Consider the following 20,565-nt stretch of genomic DNA (forward strand, 5'->3'; position numbering starts at 1 on the left):
ATTTCCAGGGCTTGAGCTGTGGGTACTTCTCAAGGACTGATTTACTGCTAAATACTTGTGCAATCGGTGTTAGGCTCACTTCAAGCTATATTTCTGAGTGACTAAGAAAATGTAAACTGTGATTGATATCGTATCCTACTCTTTTCTGCCCCTACGTCGTGATCACCACCAGCATTTCACAAGTAAAAACACCAAGGTACATTTAGTTAATCCAAATGAGATTACTGAAAACTCTACACAGATTTTTTTAGTAATGAACATGTACGTAGGTAGTATATATGCATACATAGACACAAATCAATATCCATACAACTTTAACAGAGCTAGCAAGTCTCTTTACACCAAGTTACCACCCACAAACATGGACATTCTTCCTTCAGGCACCTAGCCAACCTCACTTGAATGGAAAAGGATGGGAACAAGATAATACATGCTGGTGGTGTTTGAATGGAACTATTACATTGTTAGCAGGAGTGTTATTTTGAATTTTTATCTTGCCGCAAACAATAGCAGAATATTCAAAAAAGGCAAAGAATCTTGCACATTTTTCTCGACTCACCAATTACAGACTGTAACAGTGCTTCTTATTCAAAGACCTAAACTTGCAGATCCCAGAGTTCAGTTATCAAAGTACCCTTGTTATCAGTTAAGATAAACCAGCTGTCTTCATAAAAGCTCAGATAAATCTAGTATCCCAGTCCAGAGCAATATGTTTTTAAAGCCAATGGATGCCAATGCTCTAGATGAGACTGTAAATGGAAACCTAAGCAAGATAACTTATGTATGTACGTCATCTCCTGTTGTCTGATATACAAACCATTTCATCAAGACTTCGACTTCTTCCTTCTTATTTCTTCAGTACATTATTTACCACTAAAAAGCATCAAAATTACCAAGAGTAACAAAGAAAAATAGTATTATGCATCTGTATTAAAAAAAAAAAAAAAAAGCAAGCACTCATGGAAAGGCAGATCAAGCAGTTAGTCTAAAAATAAATTTAAAAACTTGGCTATAAGCTAATTACTTTTATCTTTAAATATCATCATTACTACATCACAGAGAGAGCAAATTTTACAAGCTGTATATCAAACTAAAAATTCCTAACTCTCAAATCAATTCTTATAAAACAAAATATAAAGGCAATTTCCTCCATGAAAAGCTTTAAAATAAATGAAGTTATGTTGGATTGCAAACGTCTCCATACAAAGAATGCTTCTTTTCTAAGGTGAGGAAAAAAAAAAGAAAAGAAAGGGAGACATTTAACTGGATAATTACAAAAAAATTGTATCACAAGGAGAAGTAAATCTAGCTCTGAACATATGGAAAATTAAGCTTGGAATTGATTAAACATGAAATAAAGCAATACTCCAAAAGGTTGGAGTGCAAATTCATAATCTCTCAAAGACAACAGTTTATTTACCACACCAGGCACAGTAGTTCTGCCAGCTTCTGTAGGCTGCCTCCCACCTTGCCATCCATAACCAAACCACGCTGGGGAATAATGCACAGTGGTATTTCCGGTTCCTAGCAGGCTTATCATTATTTTCAGAATACTTTGATTAACAATCCTTTTTTTTTTTTTTTTTTCTATTAACACTGAAAAATGAATTAGAACTCTAAGAAGCTTTCTCTGCTCTCTAGAAATTGGAATGATGTTATACAATCTCAGCAAAACAAGTCATAATGTGTCTGTTATTAACGATTCTGGTCATTGCTCCTGTACAGAAAAACACAGCAACAGAACAAAGATTGTCTGTGTTTAGATCACACAAGCAGGTCAAGGAATGCCCATTTGTGGTAGGCTGATGGCATTCTGGTGATCTTTAGTCCACAACAATCCTATTAAATTTGTGACCTTTATTGGGATTTGCTCATGAGACATCTGATGAAGTTTCTCTTGATATCAACAGCAATCTTGCTACAGACTTCAAAAGGGGATCCAAATCCAGACTCAAGAGATGAAAGCTTAGAGTAAGCCGCTCATTTTTCTAAGATACATGCTCTGTCATTGTGCTTCAATATGCAGCATAAATGGCTTCCCCTCTGGAAAAGAGAGACCACGTCTCCTTGGCTGAGAGCGACGCCTTAAAATAAACTTCCTGAATGAGGCACAGGCTTCTTCACAGCTGCTATGTGAAGTCCTAGGAAGAAAGTTGGTAGCTGCCATCTACAAATTCAATCCTATTACAGAGTTGATACTAAAAGATTAAAATGAATTCTTTCCACAAACATAACACAAGCAATTCACATCCAGAGAATACCTTATTTCAATGTCTTGACTGGAACTAATGCAGCCAGGGGATCACCTATCATAACCTGTAGCCCTGAGATGAAAAGACATGGAGATTTTGAAGGGCGTGAGGTGGATGGATATAGACTGCGGGTGAGAGGTAGAGCAGGCAAGAACAGAATCTATCCGTTCGTGAAACAGGAGACACAAATGGATAACAGAGATTCAAAGGGTTTTGCTCTTTCAAGTGCCATCAGTTGAATTTGTGATAACGCTCACGAGAAATGGAACAGATTTGCTGGAAGCAGTAATGATGAATACAGAACATCCTTACAACTTCTGAGAAATCTGCTTAATGCTAAGCTTGTTGATTTCAAGGAAATGACAAAAATAATTTAAATGTTTTCATACATTTTTGTAGAGACCTGCAAAACCATGTCAACCATGTGTGCTTTATGCAACTACACAACTATGGAAGAAAGCCTATCCCCTGGATTTTGACACTTCAGTTACATTTTTTTCTCTCTTTTTTTTTTTTTTTTTTGTGCCCCATCAAGTCTGGGAAATGCAAAAGGGTCAGTGTAGTTGTTGCTGATTTTTGACCATTTTTGGTCAAAGAGACATTTTCGAGAACTAGCTGCTAAGGTGGATTGAAGGCATGCTTCTCTTAGGGGTTGTTCAAAGGGCTGAACTGTCTTTGGACAGGGCAGCTTAGCACAGCAGTAAGTATGCTTGTCAGTGCAGAAATAACAAAAGTTTTCCTGGAAGCTAGCTGTATTTTACAAAGGATTTGTTGTTACTGAATTTTGTGTGCAAAAATCACACGTTTAGCGTAACAGTATTGTGTTTGATGTAAAGCTGAAAAATTAGTTGGTTGTAAACATCTGATGTTTTCTCAAGCCAATTAATCTTCTAATAGCTTCAGTATTCAGAAGCTCATGAGAATAGATACCTAATTAGTTTTCCAGTATTCCATTTGTGCCAATTCCATAATGTTCTGTTTTGTAACTGGCACAGAACATAGATGGGGAGATGCAACATTTCTGTAGAAAGATAAATGCAATATTTTAGAAGGTGGACACAAGGACTCACCGTGTCACATGCAATGATGCTATCTGAACTGCTCAGACAGACCCAGGAAGAAAATCAATTTGTAAGTTCTTACAGCACAAAAAGTGATGAGAAATAGCCAGTGCGAACTTGTCAAGAACAGATCATGTCAAAGCAATCTAATTTCCTTCCTTGACAGGATAACCAGCCCAGTGACTAGCAGAGAGCAGCTGGAGTGACAAATCTTAACTAGGTTAAAGCTGTTTGGTCTGTCAGAGAGAAATTCTTTAATAGAGCCAAAGAAAGCTTCCTCCACAGGGAAGCACTGTAAGGGGGATGCAAAATCAGATGGATATCCCTAATGGAGTCATGGCAGCCAGTGCTTGGAGCCCATGTTAGCAAGTGGGACTGTATCAATCTGTGCTATATGCTGCCCAGTGCACTCAGTATTCCATTAACACCATCAGTAATGGTATAAATTCCACATGAGAGACTTGGGAATGTTACCAGAGTGGGTGGAGATGTACTCAGGAAGACAGTATTTAAATTCAAAGTGTTCTTAACAAACTTAAAAATAACGGGACAAAATTCAAATCAGGCATGTGGATGACGAGTCTGGAGCACAGCTAGCAAACACACTGACACAACCAGAGGGACTTGGTGAGCAGGGGTGTAGTAGGTCATAATATGAGCCCATAATGTGACTCAGCTTGACTGCTAAAAATAAAACCTAAAAAAATAAAAAAATAAACTACTTTCAGTGGTGAGCAAGAGAAATGAAAAATACTAGAAGACTCCTACAAGCACACACTGCAATTGTTTTGACACACAAATCAGAGAGGAGAAATTACGACAGTAATCCATCACTCCTTCATTAAAACTTTTCAATAGCTATTGCTGAAATACGCAGCACAAATATTGAGGCACCTCATCTGTGGTTGATCCTAAGTGATATCTCAGGTCTCTTCCAGGCCTTGTCTTAATGATGCTTTTTCTAATAAGCAAAACAAATCCCTTCACTGAAATTCTTCATTGCATAAAATAGATGTAAACGTGGAAAGGTTTACCCAACAGACTTGGGAAGAAAAACAACTTAATGAGATAATCTGTGTTATTCATAATCAAAATGAAAAACTATTTAATCTGCAAGCAGCTGAAAATAAATTATCTAACATTCTAGTCCAGAGAAGCATACACCATGGAAAGATAGCACAGAAAAAAATCACAGGAGAGCTTCTATCATTGATAATAAGAGAGAGAAGAGAAGAAAAAAAAAAAAAAAAAAAAAAAGAGGAAAGAATTCTGCTACTAATTCAGCTTTAATATCCAGTAACCAAGGGAAATATCCTTTCTCAGTTACTAAAAAAAAAATAAAATAAAAAGAATACATGTATCAGACTTCCAAGATAGCTAAAATGAATTAAGTATCACATAACGATGATAAGAAAGGCCTTAATACTCAAAAAAGTATTTAAAAATATTTTAGCATCCTGGCACCGACCCCAGTAGCTGGGTCTGCATCAGACTTGTTAAACACAGGCTAATCATGTCTTCCATAGGAGGCCATATCAACTGTCCATAAGAAATTGAAACTCACTGTTATAGGGGCTATGATTATTTACTTATTTCTTTAAATGAAGTCTCCTTTGAATTCTTTGCAAGCGGAGGCGATTGAAATTACTTCATTTGTACAAATGATACATAAGCTCTACAGAAAATCTGTGTGCCAAAGGTCCTCCCACTTGTATCTGCCAAAGCATCTGGAAAGGCCAAGTGAGACAGTATTGCTCTGGGTGTGATACTAGCAAATGAGCTGAACGACTCACAGGAAGGGATGCTGTTGGAACTAGATTCTTTACCTGTCTCTGCCATCAGCTCAGGATAACACCTGACACAAATAGCTAAGCAGAGAACCACTGCCTTCTTTGGGAATTAAAGTTATTGATATCAGCCATGTTTTTGGACTCCTTCACATTCTATGAAGAAGGAAAAGTACTAAATAACTGTTATTCTGAAGTGCAAAGAATACAGTACTACAAGAGCATTCCTGAAACTTGGCACCCTACTTTAAGTACCTCATTCAACATCTAGCCTGCAAACCAAGTTGCTGCAAAATAATCTAATGATGTCCAACTCCCCATAGTACAGACCATCTATGGATGCTAAAGTAGGCTGAAAATAGATGAGGTAGTAATCACAAATGGTTAACACTGACTGCAGAAATAAGAGGGTTCACACAAAGCTATTATTTTGGCATACAAAAAATAGGTGACTGCACACAAAAAGAATTTGTCATTCAAACTGCAGCCTTGTGGCAGGTAAGACCATGAGACATGGCACCTATCTCACTTATCTACATATTACCTTGGATAGCACTGAGCCTCATTTTCAGCTAATACAAAAATTATAATGAAATTTAACATACTTAGTTCAGCTGAGAATCACAAATTCTCATCTCCTTGGAACCAAAAATTAAAATAAAATGCCATTTCTAACAGCCACTTTGAAATTTACTCTTCTTACACCTTGCACTAAGATACACATGAGCCCCTGACAATTTCTAGGGACGGCAGCAATCTCCAATGCTACCTTACGTACATGGCACATCAGCTTATGTATTAAGAAGTCAGTTGGGTAATGCATTTTTGGTAGCCAGATCATTCTGGCCACTGAAATAAGTTAGTCAGATTAAATCAAGATCAGGTACTGCCAGGTTGTGGCTGACTCTTATGCACAAAGACAACAGGGTAGGAAGGAAAGCCTCATCCCTGTGTTGCTGCTGGGAAACCACCACTGGGCTACCAGTGCTGTGCACACCTAACTGCTGCCTCCCACACTGGCGTTGCCAGGGAAACATGGAACTAAGTGAAAACAAAACAAAACAAACAAACAAAAAAAACTAAAACCAAAACAGCACAGAGGAAAACAAAGACAAGCCAAACCAAAAAACCACTAACCGGGTGCTGGTGGCTGCTGCACTAAGAGATTGCTGCAACAGTGTGTAGTAGTACTAACAGGACACTTTTCCAAGAAACAAATGCTGACACGTGAGAAAGGCTCAAAAGCCATCAGCATCAAATCACAAGCTACCCTGTCACCCGCTGGTTATGAGAAAAGGAGGGCAAAGCGATGTGGAATTGCTTGAAGGAGAGGAAATATGTGGGGCACAGTTTCCTATTCTCTCTGCTTTTTCTCTCTGCTTGATGTTTCACACCCAAAGCACTGGAGTATAGCCAAATACCCACTGTTAAAAATAAATAAACGAAGAACAGCTGTAATGTGGGATACTTAAGACATCCAAAGAAGGAGCTACATTCTGGGCTTAAGGCAAAGGAAAATACCTCCATGTTTACCATGATGATTTGCTCTGAGAAGAGCATTCTTCTCTCAGAAACAGGATTGCAAGCAAACCCTTCAAAAAAGAAGACACCCCTATCATCTGCATTTGGTTTGTTTTGACGTAGGTGCTTGTGCACAAGCAAGTGAAAGCAATTTCTTTCAAACAACGGTCTCCACTCAGTTTTCAGTCAGCAAAAACTGTCTTTATTATAAATTTTACTCCCTCTTAGAATTACTCACAGATTTGGAAGCCTCTCTACACAGTGCCCAGCCCGAAGACAAGAAGACAGAGCTTCTGGCTCAGGCTTCCCTACAGACTTTCTGCAGTGATGTGGAACGGTGACCAAGCAGTGTTAGGGTTCTTTTGGTCCCATTTGTCACAAAGCTTAACTTTGTTGAAGTCACTTTTCAAAAGATCAGCCTTTTACATCCACCAGGAAAACAACATGTCACTGAGAACAACAACAACATCGTCATTCATTCTGGAAGCAGAGGTCACCGCCTGCTGGCCCTCGGCCCAGATCCCAAGTTGCCAGTGCTTATTTAGTAAATTTGTATTACCAGCAGGGCAATATTTTATTAGTAGGCTATTTCAGACTCTGCCAAGCTTTTCGCAGCTAAACAACATGTGCCAAGCCCAGGCTTTTCTTAACTTCCCTTTCACTTCAGTCCAGTGAAGCATCCTGGCTGCAACACCAGCCTCCCTTTTTTCCAGAAGTATTCTAGCATCCTCTTTCATACTGCCTTTTTTCTTGGAATGAAGCCTCAACCTGTTCACCTTCTTCCACACTATCACTTTCAGGCACCTTTTGTATTAATTCCTGTGTTATATCTATAGGAATAATTCTGCCAGCAAAGAGTTTGGAAATGCTGAAGAAATCATTTGGTGCTTTCCAGGCTGGATTTTTCTCAGCTGAGCTGCTGGGTTTTTCCTTGCAGAAATAGCCATAGTTGTTTTTTTTCCACAGCTTCTGCTTTGGTCACGTGAAGTGACTGCCAGAAGACCCACTCTCTTCTGTGGATCCTCATTCTGCTCTGAAGGACATTAAAAGGCTATGCCCAGAGGGAATAGCTGGGTGCAAGAGGTCATACACTGATTACTCCCACTGAATGGACATACCAGCAGAACTCCCCAGAAATAAAACAAAAAACGTCCACTACATTTTGACACAGCTTTTCATCTTGAATTTCAGTAATAGACAAAAGATAGTTCGTCATTAATGCAAAGATAAAGTAATTCACGAGTGATTACATTTGGTTTTAGAGGCAAATAATCTTGCACTGTGATACAAGTATACATATTTGTGTTAAGAAAAACGATCAAAAATGGAGATAGTGCCTCCTGGAAATTTGTCTGTCCTGAAAATTTGCCTCGCTCAAAACTTGCAAACGTTGAGTCCATGCCAAGCAATCCTTTTCACCAAGGAAATCCCCAGTAATAGCTCATTTCCTGAAGAGTGCAGCAGTTCTGCAACCAGAAGCTCCCCTTCTGATTTGCGAACAGGAATCCCTTTAAAAACAAAGAGCGGTAGACTCAATACAAGGAATTTAACTTCCATATTCAGGATCATAAGACTTCTACATGATGAAACAGGAACATAGGCATAACACAGCCCTGCTAATTACATGCACTGTTCCACTTTTCAGTACTGAAATCCAAATGTTTGCTAGGACACGAAAATAAACTGTAATTAATAAATGAAGAAAATATATGTTCCATCCTCCAATTCTCCAAGAATTCTTCAGAAAAATAAAAAATAAAAATCCATGTCTATATAGCTGCAGATAGTGAATCAGAGGGAAAGAAGTTGACACACAGCCATATTCATCCATCTTATTCCACAAGGGTGTTCGGAAACTGGACTTGATGCAACTTATTTCCTCAGACAATGCGAAGATTACATTTAGTCAGATTTATTGCACCAGGATATCTATGTCTAACTGCCAGCGTGTCTCACTGCATGTTCTGCAATTATTTCGGTTAATTAAACATTGTACTTCTTATAAATGAACAAATTCTGCAACACTTGAAGAGGGGTCCACAGCCTTTGCAGCAAACTTTTGCCATCAGTGGCACACAGCTGTTCTGTGTTCAGATGGCCAAAACTTTTATTGCCACCCTGAGAGCTCTCCAGGTGTTGCATCCATATAGCTGGCATCTGTAGTGTGGCACCACCTGGCCTAACCCTGATGGGCCCTGGCAGAGATGGGACCATGCAAGTTAGGACCTAATATTTACATCTTCATTTTACATGGCAAAATTCTGAAAAGTATTCTTGTTGTGACGATGCCACAATAAGACTTGTGATATGAAAAAATGTCTTCAACAAGCTGCATAAAATCTATGGGAATTTCTTAGTCTGCGGTGACTGTTAGTAACAACAAAATAAAGGAGCTCACACTGAAGCCATATGGAAGAGGAGACTTTTGGTCTCTCTCTGTCCGTGTTTGTAAAAACTGAGCATGTAACGAAACAGGATGAAACGGGCTGGACTAAAAACTACTTCTAGCATGAAACAAGAGCTAGAGAAATCACATGCTTCCACTTCGTGAGCTAGGCCTTATCCTGTAAGCAATGCAGGTAAAGAGAAATTCATCTCCATTTTACAGGAAAGGCTATGATGGTAGCAGTGACAGTCCATGTTTTCCTACTGCAACACCAGGTTTATTGTTTTTTTCGAAGTCTGACTGACAGCCAAATTTAGTTCCAATCCAATTGTCATGATGATTAAGATTAACAGGGATTTTCTTTCAGAAACTACTCTTTCTCAAACTCTTTCTGAAATGACAAGTTCCATCGAGGAATCAAAGGTAATCTTCAGAAAGCCACAAATCAGACGTCATGTGATGATATCACGGGTCTTATTTTAGAGTGCTTCTGCTTTCCTACTTTCAATAAAGCTGAAATGGAACACAGTTTGATTCACAATATATAAGAAATTGTTCCAGTAAGATGACAAGCGTTATTCAAAATAATTCAAAAAATAAATCGTTTGAAATAAAAAATAGAAAATTTCCTGCATACTGAATACATATAATGACTGTCCCTTTTACTTTAAATTTTACAAGTCCAAGTTGACTTTAAAAATAAGATACAAGTTTCAACAACAAATAATGCTTTGTGCAAGTACAGTTCAACCTTTATAACCCTCTTTCCAGAGTGACAGCAGATCAGTAGGATACAGCAACCACCACCTTCTCCAGGCTACGGTGTTATCTATCATTCGTACAATAGCACACGGCCATTGTGAAGACAACCACTCCATCACAGAGAAGGCTATGAACTTTGAAGGTCTTCCCCAGCAGCAGCCAGCTGACAGAAAAGGTCTGTGCAGTATTTACCACATCCACTCCATCCCTCTTCCTGCTGGACTTCCAAGAAACCAACTCTGATAACTTCCTGCCCATCAAACAATACAACTTTTGCTATTCAGCAGCTCACAGTCCTCAACTCACTGGAAACTCAGTGGAAACTCACTGTTCTACTATTAGATATGGAGGTTAGTGGCCCTACCTGCAGAAGGAGGGTAGGAGCTTGATGTTCCTTGAGACCCCTTTCAACCTAAGCCATTCTATGGTTCTACGAAACACAAAATTGTTCAACTACATGGACTTTTCATCCTTTCCTGAAGTTTTATTTGCCTTCGTATTTCTAACTACTGAATCTATAGCACTGAGGAATCTTTGTAACAAACCAGCACTGTGTAGGAGGTGACACCAGGATAACTTTTAGCATCATAATGAAGTACAAGTCAAAATATAGACGCTATGTAGTTATAAAAAATGCAATGAAATCTATATTCATATGGCATTGTGCCCTAACATTGCTCAAAGATAACACGCTATCAAAACTAAACTGCAACAGTAACATTCTGACCTGAACTCTATTGGCAAACACACAGAGTCAATCTTCACACATGAAAAAAAAAAAATGATTCTTCTAAAGCCAGGCACATCCAACGGCAAAAAAAAAAAAACGTTTCTCTGTGTTCCCACAGAGAAGTATTAATCACTACCTGCCTACTGAAGACACCTCTTTTGTTCAGCATGAGTCTAACAGCTTTCTTGGGAGGTATACAATTCTAATTTTAAGCTTGCAGCATACATGGGTCTTTTTTGTCAGGAAAAAAACCCACATCTGTTTGCTCTCAGCATTGAAGAGCACAGGTGAATTTATAGACTCTATTTGGGGAATTGTTTTTTACATTATTGTAATATCTCAGGAAGGGAGTTGCAGCAGAAGAGCCACTGGTATTGTGTTCTCTAATACTAAGTATTATCTTCAGTTCTTCAAAAACATCCCCCAAAATTCAGCAGTTCCCTTGGGATTTTATTTGCTTTTGTTTTCCCCCAAGCCAAGTATATTCAAGTAAGTGGAAGGATGGTGAAAAACAAAACAAACAAAAAAAAAACAACAAAAAAAGCACGAGAACTTTTCACTCCCACAGAAGTTTCCCACTTCTCTAAAAACATGCATATCACTGTGTTTTTACACTTGTTACAGGTTCCACTACATCACATTTTGAAGGGGACGGGGGTTTCCGCATTCTCTGAGTGCTGGTATATTGCAGTGTCTGTGCTAGCAGGAAGCTTTTCTCTTCACCAAAAAGGAAACCGGCTGCCTTTGCTGTTTTTTTCTTAAGTCACAGCCTTATTTAACTCTTTATTAGACCCAGCTTCCATCAAAACTGAGCTCGTTCAGTGTTTTCAAGGGCAATGCGTGCTTGCAAGAGGTAGGATGAGCAAGTACTGGTAGCATCCATGCACATGCCCAACTCCTAATGCAGCAACCACAACAGGTCAGTTCTCACTAGCTGAAGGTCAGGGCCAACTCGGCTTTAGAATTGCTTGTGGATCTTATGTAGGCTATGCTATTAAAAGGTTTTACCTGATTCTCAAGTGAGTTGCAGTAGGTCCTGCTTGAGGTTCTTCAGTGTCATCCTCAGCAGGAAGAGCCTCCTCTCAGTGAAAGTCAGTATGAGTGGCATTAGAGCACTTGGGTTTTCCAAGCAAAATGTCTTTACAAGGAAGCTACATAAACATAGCTGGCTTCCGAGAAAGCTTACTTACTGCTAACACAACCTAAATACAAATGTGTGCTCTTACTGCGTTAGGTTCTGATGGCTTTTGCTGACACAGGCTTGCCAGAACATCAGTGAATTATTTATATGGAAGTCATCTTCATCCTCAAAGTCATTAGAAGCTCTCCTGAGTCAGGAACATAGTTATTGATTTACTTTTATTTTCCTGCCTTAAAGTTCTACCAAAAAACAAAATCACATTTTCACTTTGCTTCCAGGCAAAATCTGCAGCTGTTAGCATGGAATTGAAGCAGCATTTCTTCACTCATCTTGCTAACAAGGCAAACCCTTGGATCATGCTAAAGAACAATGTACAATGTACATCCAATCCAAAATTGCATTTCTCATTTTTCTTCCTCATTTTGTACCTTTCCTTACATTTGGATAATAAAAATCAATGGAATCATATTTTGCTTGGAAAGCAGACAGAAATGTTGGTTTAATTTTACCAAAAGAAAGACCACAAGAGGCCAAAGAGTTTTTAAAAGTTGGTTTAAGCAAACAGAAAATAAAGCTAATTGGTGACAATGAACCACTGTGGAAAAATCAGACCTGAAGTCGCTAGTATGTGAAGATTTGGTCCTCAGATTTTTATGGCCACAGACTTGCCATCACAGCATAAATTCCCTACATTAATACCAGAGAATACATACAAGCTACTGGAGTATAACTGTGTAACCACAGGCATTTTGTAGGCACAACAGAGATCTGCTGAAAGCAGTCCTCAAGCTCCCTTATCAGTGGTTGCAGCTAAAGGCACGCTCTTCCTAGCTATGCTTTCTTTAGAAGGGAAACCTACATTTATAGTCACAGGAATTCAGTACTCATCAGTAACTTGAATCAGGAGAGGACAAAAGAAAAAAATCTCCAAATAAAAAGAAAAAAATGTGAGGTTATTTTGACACAAAAGTAAATTAAGATTTTTTTTCCCCTCCTTTTGTCATGCCTCTCTTAAAAGGCAAACTATTTTAAGTTCCTTATGTCCTGGGCTGCACTGAAAAAGGGCTGGCCAGCAGGGAGGCCAAGGAGGTTGTGGATGCCCCATCCCTGGAGGTATTCAAGGCCAGGCTGGATGTGGCTCTGGGCAGCCTGGTCTGCTGGTTGGCAACCCTGCACATAGCAGGGAGTTGGAACTAGATGGTCATTGTGGCCCTTTCCAACCCAGGCCATTCTGTGATTCTATGATTCATTAACAAGAATAAAATAAAAAGTGAAATGCCTTGAAACCACAAACACCAGCACCCAACTCAGAATCACAATTTAAGTTCACCTCAGTAACACAGCAACATTGAAGAAAACCCAGAGTCCTACTAAAAAGCAATGAGAGTCTGTTCCAAAGCTGATCTGCAGTAAATTATCTCTATAGTTATTATAACTATATTTCAGGTAGGTGCCGACAAAATGGTTGCCAGTTTCTTTATTTATTTATTTTTACGTCACGTTTAAGATGGCTTAGTAGAAATACGTAGTTAATGATTTATCTATCATTCTGATGAGATATGATTGTGCTGTCAGTTCCCTTTGTGCTGCCATTGTACTCCTCAAGAAAAAGAGGTTTGTAATTCTTCTATCACGGTAACTGCACTAAGGAATAAAATCATAAATTCCAAAGCTTTTGTTAAACACTTTTCAGCATGCACTTTAATAATCAGTCAATTTAGCAATATGAATTATATTGATATTATTCTAGGTATTACTTCTCAGTGGCTGTTACAAGGCTTGAGGGTTTTATTTTATTGGGGTGGTGGCATTTGTTTGCTTGTATTAAAAATTTTGCTTTTATCTCCTTTTTGATATACTGGAATTTGTGCTATTTCCTCATTCTTACAATCTTCATCTCTTTTAAAACTATGCATGTCAAATCTTATTCTGATTCTATAATGCATTTTCAGTGGCAAATAACAGTCTGTTCTGAACTGTAACCCATTGCATCCCTCTTTTTAAGGGGAAGAAGGCAAGACGCATGACAAAAATCACAGAGTGAAATAGCTGGAAGTCCACCCACTGGGAAAGGCTGGATGGCAGAACCACTGTGCAATGCTGCTGTAAAGAAATGCAAAGTAAGTATAATTTTACTTACAATTCTTACAGAAAAATTTCTTTCTTATTTGAAAGCACTGATGCAGACTAATTTCTAGTTAGAGATTTATATTGCTCCCAAGTCACACTGGCCATTCTTGTACTTGAATAAAAATCAGTATCAGTGTTAAACGACAGCAAGCAGGTGCAGAAAGAAAGTGGGACTGATCCAAAGCCTGGCTGTGGGTTGGGAAATGCAGGCTCATGACAGTGAGCAGCAGCAGTGGCTCACTGTACAGTGCCGCGTGGCTGGTATTTGCTCCCAGCACCTTTCTAATCCACCCCAAAGTTTAGATGAAGAGACTCATTAGGGACTCATTAGATCACCCCTAAACACACACCTATTGCTGGGAGAAGTCCAACATTTCCTTTCCTGTGCTGTTGCTTGTCTTGGATACCATCCGTTTGCACAAAGTATGTCACTCTCTGTTAATGATGACACCTTTGTGTCTTCTTCATCATTTCCTATGGCCATCTTCTAGTTTTCCTGTTCTCCTAATTTCTACGTAGTTATTTCTGTATCATTATACAAAATCTGAAGCAAAAGGTAAAAAATAATTTTGTTTAAAATGACATGCCAACTTCATCAAATACAAATTAACATCACCTACACAGAAAATTCCTTTTGCTATTTTCTGATTTACCTCTGTTTGCAATAATTAATACAGGAGACATGTGGATATAGATAATTCATTCTTGACTATGTCTAGATTCTATGATTCTATGACTTATCTTTATTATTTTATTTGCTAAGGATAAGCATGATACCATGTGGGAAGCCCATTCAGGTTTGTAATCAGAACATTTAGCATTGTTTCTTTATGATTTAACTGATCTTCTGAAAGTGCATGGCGTACTGTGGATATTGCTGTGAAAAACTGAAGTATAAAGAAAGGTCACTTTAAAAGTGATTAAAAAAAAAGAAAAGAAAAAGAAAATCCAACACATTTAATTCCAGATTATTGCCTCCTAGCTGTCAGTTTTCCATGGAAAATATTGTAATTGCCTGGTACTTTTGTATCTCTATCCCAAAAGAAAATCCAGCTGAAACATCAAGAGAAATGCTGCTCTTAAGTCATACCAAACCAAACCAAGAGAGATTTTAGCAGTGATGATACAAAGCAGCAAGCCAAAGAGAAATTCCTTCCCCAAACTCACTTCCTCTCTTTCACATCATCTGTACACTGCCCTGTCTGGCATGTGAGTTCCTATAAGTCTATATATAGGGTAAGCAGCAGAACAGCCCTGGTTTCACTGCAGTTTAATAACGCCCGAGGCAGGATGGAAGTTCCCAGAGCCACCTGACACCTACGTAGTGGAAGACTGGGGCAGTCAGAATTTCCTCTTGGGTGCTGCCACCCGTATCACTTTCTGTTTGTGGGGGTATAACTGTAATGGAAACCACAGCACTTGCCACAGGCCCCAGCAGACACTGTTGCCTGAACACAGTGAAGCAGCAGAAAGCAGGAACAGCCCCAGGTTACCAGCAGTGAGAAGACATGCTGTTAGAAACCCCGGTAAGTCCTGCGCAGCGAGAACTTCTGGGTGCGAGGCACTGCTGCTGTAGGCAGGGACTTCTGTGGCATGCAGGCAGCAATTTGATAATGTGCTACAGAGGAGGTGCGTTTTAAATTGTGATGCAGGTGAATGCACTGTGTATTGCATCATACTTAGATCATATGTGATCATAGAATGGTTTGGATTGGAAAGGATCTTAAACAAGCTGACAACATCTACAAGGATTGCACTGGAACAGGCTGTGAGTGCCCCATCCATCCCTGGAGGTGTTCAAGACCAGGTTGGATGGGGCCCTGGGCAGCCTGGTCTAATATTAAGTGGGGGGGTTGGTAGCCCTGTCTGTGGTGGGGGCTTTGGAGGTTGATGATCCTTGAGGTCCCTTTCAAATGAAGCCATTCTGTGACTCTGATTCTATGGTGGTAGCTTTATGCAATGTGGTTGTGGAGAAATATAAGCAATGTTTGATATTTCACATTATTACCGTGGTGCATATTTTGTAACTCTCAGTGTGGAGTACCAGAAAAGACAGAAACAGTGATCTGAGCAAATACCCAGCAGGTGCAAAGTGTCAGCAGTGTGCAGGCAGGGCTAAAGTGATGCAGTATGCACCAAAGTTACGTATTTTGCCTCCCACGTTTCATTCTGAGTCCCTGTTTTTGCCCAGTATAATTAATTAAATGAAAAACCATACCAATGCTGACATTTCCTCAGTGAAAGAGCATTTGAATTGCAACAGTCATCCTTCTGTTGGGTTATACAACCCAGCGAAGAATGTTCTCTTTACAATCAAAAAGTAGCATGTTTTGCATCAATAAAAGCAAAACCAAGTAGGTACTCAGAGCTCTTATTTTCAGATCCATGACATTTAACTTCTCCACAAAGCAGGGGTGTTTTCAGTGCAACTGCTGCTGGATCATAAGTGCTATCCTAGTGCTTTACTAGGAGAGGAGCATTTCTGCTGCATCCAGCATGGTCCCACACTGTTGATCAGTTTGGAGAATTTAAGCTCTAAGTGGATTGGTAGGGACCTGCTGCACATAAGCCCTGCAATCCCTTGAGAAACGACTTTCAAATTAACTAATAAGATATTGTACTGCTTACAGCTTATTAGAGAGAAACAGTTAGCTGCTGGGCCTGGGAATTAAGAGCTAGATTTAGCTGTCGTGTCCATAATTCTTAGTGCGTTGGTTATGTAAAGGAGTAGGTGAGAGGAGGGTTCAGTTTCATATCAAGGAGAGTAAAAAGGCTCTACAGCAAACATAATTGCAGGATTAGTAAAAAGCATAAGGCAGCTTTGCTCTGCTATTTACACGTCAAGGCGATTTATGGAAATCCTCACACAGAAAACTTCAATAATTGAAAATGAGATTCAGAAACAGCTTACTCCTCAGTTAAAGGACAAGTTATGTTGGTTTTTTGTTTTTTTTTTTTAATGTTAAAATATAACATGTAGAGAAGAATAATAAATTTTCATGACATACTTTAAATGTAATCTCACCGAGGAAAAGAATAAGATACTAGAGGTTCTTGACCAACAGTAATACCTACTATGATAGTAATATTTCTGCCAAGCTACAAACTACAGTCCACATGTTCACAGAATTTCTAAGCATGAGATCATTTTGACACTAACTGCCATTCATCCCATGGCGGAAAGTTAAGTGCAGAGAGACAAAGCAAACAAACACCTTGAGAATAACGTGGTACAGGTATCATCTAGTATGTGGACAACACTATTTTAGACAATACATGAGAGGTGTCAAAACACAAAGGGTCTGGATGAATCCAGCCAATGGAGAAACTAGGCTGATTAGAACTGGGAGCACAAACTGTCAGATTTGATAATGCTATGTAAAACCCTTAGCATGGAGGGTGAGGGTATCATCTTCTCAGAGAGGCTGTAGATGCCCCATCCATCCCTGAAGATGTTCAAGGCCAGGTTGGATGGGGCCCTGGGCAGCCTGGTCTGGTATTAAGTGGGGAGGTTGGTGGTTCTGCCTGCAGCTTGGGGTTGGAGCTTGATGATCCTTGAGGTCCCTTTCGAACGAAGCCATTGTGTGGTTCTATAAAAATGATCTTTAGCAAAGCCATAATCTCAACTAGAATGGCACAAGGTTTTGACAAGTGTACACCAACAAAAACACACTGCTAAAGACCACCAAGGTAGCAAAAAGAAGAAAGAAACCAGAGTGCAAAAATTATGGAAGACTGGAGGAACAAGTAATCCAATTGTATTTTAAAGCAAAAAAAAAATAACAGTAATATTTCAGAATAAAATACAAAGAACCAAAGTGAAAGTGCTTTACCTGGAATACATACAAAGTGAATGAGTGCTGCTTTCTAATTGGTGAAATCAATTTCAGAACCTTTCTACTGAAACAGAAAAAGCAGCCATCTCTTTTAAGACAGATGACGTGTTAGATGGGCTGAAAAATTAATATATAAATATTTCATGGTAAATTAAGGATTATTTTAATAACTGCTCAATGTTTGAAGTATGAGTAAGGACCTTTTATTTCAACCTTTAGCTGCAGTGCTAACACAGGTAGATTGCCCTTTGTCACATAGCCATCCTTGCACAAACCCTTGCACCACTTTTCTCTCCCCTCCTAAGGAGGCAGAGATCAACCTCACTGTCACATCCCATTAGGAGCGAGCTGATAAAATGTGCTGGGATTCCAAGGTGACACAGCTGCTTTCATTACATTTGTCACAATATTGATTAGATTAGGTCTGAAGCCCATCTTTGGCCTGCTACTGACCCATCACATCTCCAGGGAAATTCTGCAGAGCAGGACACAGAATTGGAAATGACAACAGCAACAGAGGTGTTTGAGATAGCTCATGGGACTGACTCGGGTGTGACAAGTGTTGATTTTTACAAACTGTGCATCCTAATCCATTAATCCCAAATCAGACTAACTAAATATCACATCACCAACTAGTAAGCTTTTGGGAGCTTAACAGCATCAAAATAACGCATCAAATATTTTTACTCTGTTCTCTAGAGTAAATACGAACAATGCAAAGTCCTCAACTCATTTTGCCCAGCAAAATTTCAAAAAGCAAATAAGAAGTTGGCAGAATCAATCTCTGTGGAACTTTATATCAACTGCCTTCTGCAGTATGTTCCATTCTAGGTATTAGGCTGCTCACAGCCTAGGTGATGACATTTCATCTCAGAGAATGGTGCAGCTGAGCCGTGCAGCCCTCAGTTAACCACAGCAGCACACAGCTCAAAGCCCCTGTACCTGTCCTTATGTTTCAACAGGCTTTGCTCACTGCCATTAAACAATGCCAGCGTAATACCTGTCCTTTCATTGATGCAGCCTTTGTATGTGACAGATTTGACTGTTCAGCAGGCACAAAGGACTGCTCTAAATTGCTAAATATGCTCTGTATTTTACACAGCATGGACACTGGGGAGTTCTTCCTTTTTTAAGCATAAAAACATTTTTTTCCCTCTTTCATACAGAGGTTACCCCTATAAATACCATCAGCACATGCAGCTGAACTACAAGGAACCTTAGCAATAAGGTCAACAAATGTCATTCTTTTTCCCCACGCCTTTACCTCCCACACATAACACCCACAACTCTGACAGCACCACAACGATGCTTTGATTTTTCCTTTCTTTGCCTCCTCCTCCTCCTCATCTTCACACTGCTGTACAAAATACCACTGCAAAACAATCAGCGCCCTGTAAGTAAAAAAATAAGCATTCCCATTTGCTGGAGGAAAATTGTAGAATATAGGTCTGGCTTGGGAACAGTGACTGAGGCCAGTCAACAATGCAGCCACTAGCAAAGCACCACCATCCAGCTTCCATGCAGACTTCCATTAAGGTTCATAACAGCCCTCACATGTGCAAACCATAGTTTTCAGATTTGAGAACGTGAAGAAAACAACTTCTGAGAATTGCCTGATGACAAGGAGCCAGTTTTCTATGCTTCGGCAGATGAAAATTCTGCAGGGAGGTTTCTGCTAGAATTAAGAGTTTCCTTGGAGGAATGTCTCTCAAAGAAATACACTAACAATGTTTGACCTCTTTGGAGTCAAACAACATTCCCCGATTATACCAAACATATTCCACTTATGTCTTTACTCACCCTATTAACGTAGTACAGCAGCTGAGCTCCTACAAGTTAGAAGTTAGGCAAAAGAAAAAAGCAACCATTGACCAAAGATATAATCTGACACAGAGGCAACAAGGATAACTGCTGACAAGTTTTAAAGGACTTTAATACTTTCAAGCCAAAAAATATTGCACTACTTGTTGTGTCCTGCTTCCTCTTTCCTACTTCATTCTCTTTCCTGCATCTGCAGCTTTTCCCATCTCATCCATCTCTCTCCCTGTCCCCACCAGCACATACAGGCTCTCTCTCTGTCTCACTAACCTGGATTTGTTGCCTTGTTCTCAATTCCATTCTTTTCCCAGCAGCTGTTGGCCTCCTCATTGCAACTGCTGGGTCTGATTGCATGGAGCAGGGTTTGTTCTCATTCCCTGCCCACCTGTGTGCTGATCTGTGTGCACAGGCCAGCCACGAGCCACAGTGGGATCCTTCACAGCACTTCTACCAGTTGTGGTGATCTATCACCCAAGACTGAGAAATACCAGCAAAGAGATCCAGAACTCAGCTGGCTGTGTGCTGCAACCATTTGCAGTTTACAAACTTCAGAGGGAAGCCAGAAAAAAAAAAAAAATTAAGAGGATGGAAATGCAAAAACAACGCCATGCTTCTGACTTGGAACCAGCCTGTTGGTGCTGGGGTGCTTGGCTCTCCCCAGTGCCCATTTCTGTCAGTTCAAGGTGTAAACTCACATCCTGCCCACGCTCCTCCTTCACCTGCACAGTTTCAAGTCAAGTTTGAGGAGTGCAGCAGAGCACATATAAAGTAGTGCAGAGGAACCCACTGCTTTGAAAGTGCTGACATTTTGGAGGATGGAAGGGGCTTGAAATCTCCAGAACTCCAGCCTTATAAACACTAAAAAAATTCCCTGAAATAGAAAAGAAAAAAAAAAAAGTGCACGTCTCTTTATTTAAAAATTCATATATTTAAGTCTCTTAAGGAAGGAAATAGATTAGGAAACTGACAGTGAAAAATACCAGATTTCAAATTCTTAAAATGAGTTAAAATCCTTTTTTAAGAAGGAGATGCAGGCCTTAAAATTAAATAAAAGCAATTCACAAGACACAAACCCAATATAATTTAGCAACTGGAGGGTGAGAAGTTAGGAAAACATAGTCTAGGAAGAGTCTGGCCTAAA

General features: G+C 39.5%; 1 protein-coding gene across 3 annotated transcripts in view; it reads left to right on the top strand.

The window, feature by feature from the left end:
- Positions 1-20,565, top strand: part of RASGEF1A (RasGEF domain family member 1A) — a 151,256-nt gene that overhangs the window by 92,408 nt on the left and 38,283 nt on the right. For 2 of the 3 annotated variants that reach the window (XM_052677592.1, XM_052677593.1), the window contains exon 2: positions 13,646-13,760. In XM_052677592.1, coding sequence (XP_052533552.1) covers positions 13,719-13,760 — 42 coding nt within the window. In that variant the 5' untranslated portion in view covers positions 13,646-13,718. Of the gene's footprint in view, positions 1-13,645; positions 13,761-15,084; positions 15,297-20,565 lie in introns of those variants that run through there. The other variant, XM_052677595.1, reaches the window with a different exon arrangement.

This window comes from Tympanuchus pallidicinctus, unplaced genomic scaffold, assembly GCF_026119805.1.
Source record: "Tympanuchus pallidicinctus isolate F22 unplaced genomic scaffold, pur_lepc_1.0 scaffold16, whole genome shotgun sequence".
NCBI classification, from domain to species: domain Eukaryota; kingdom Metazoa; phylum Chordata; class Aves; order Galliformes; family Phasianidae; genus Tympanuchus; species Tympanuchus pallidicinctus.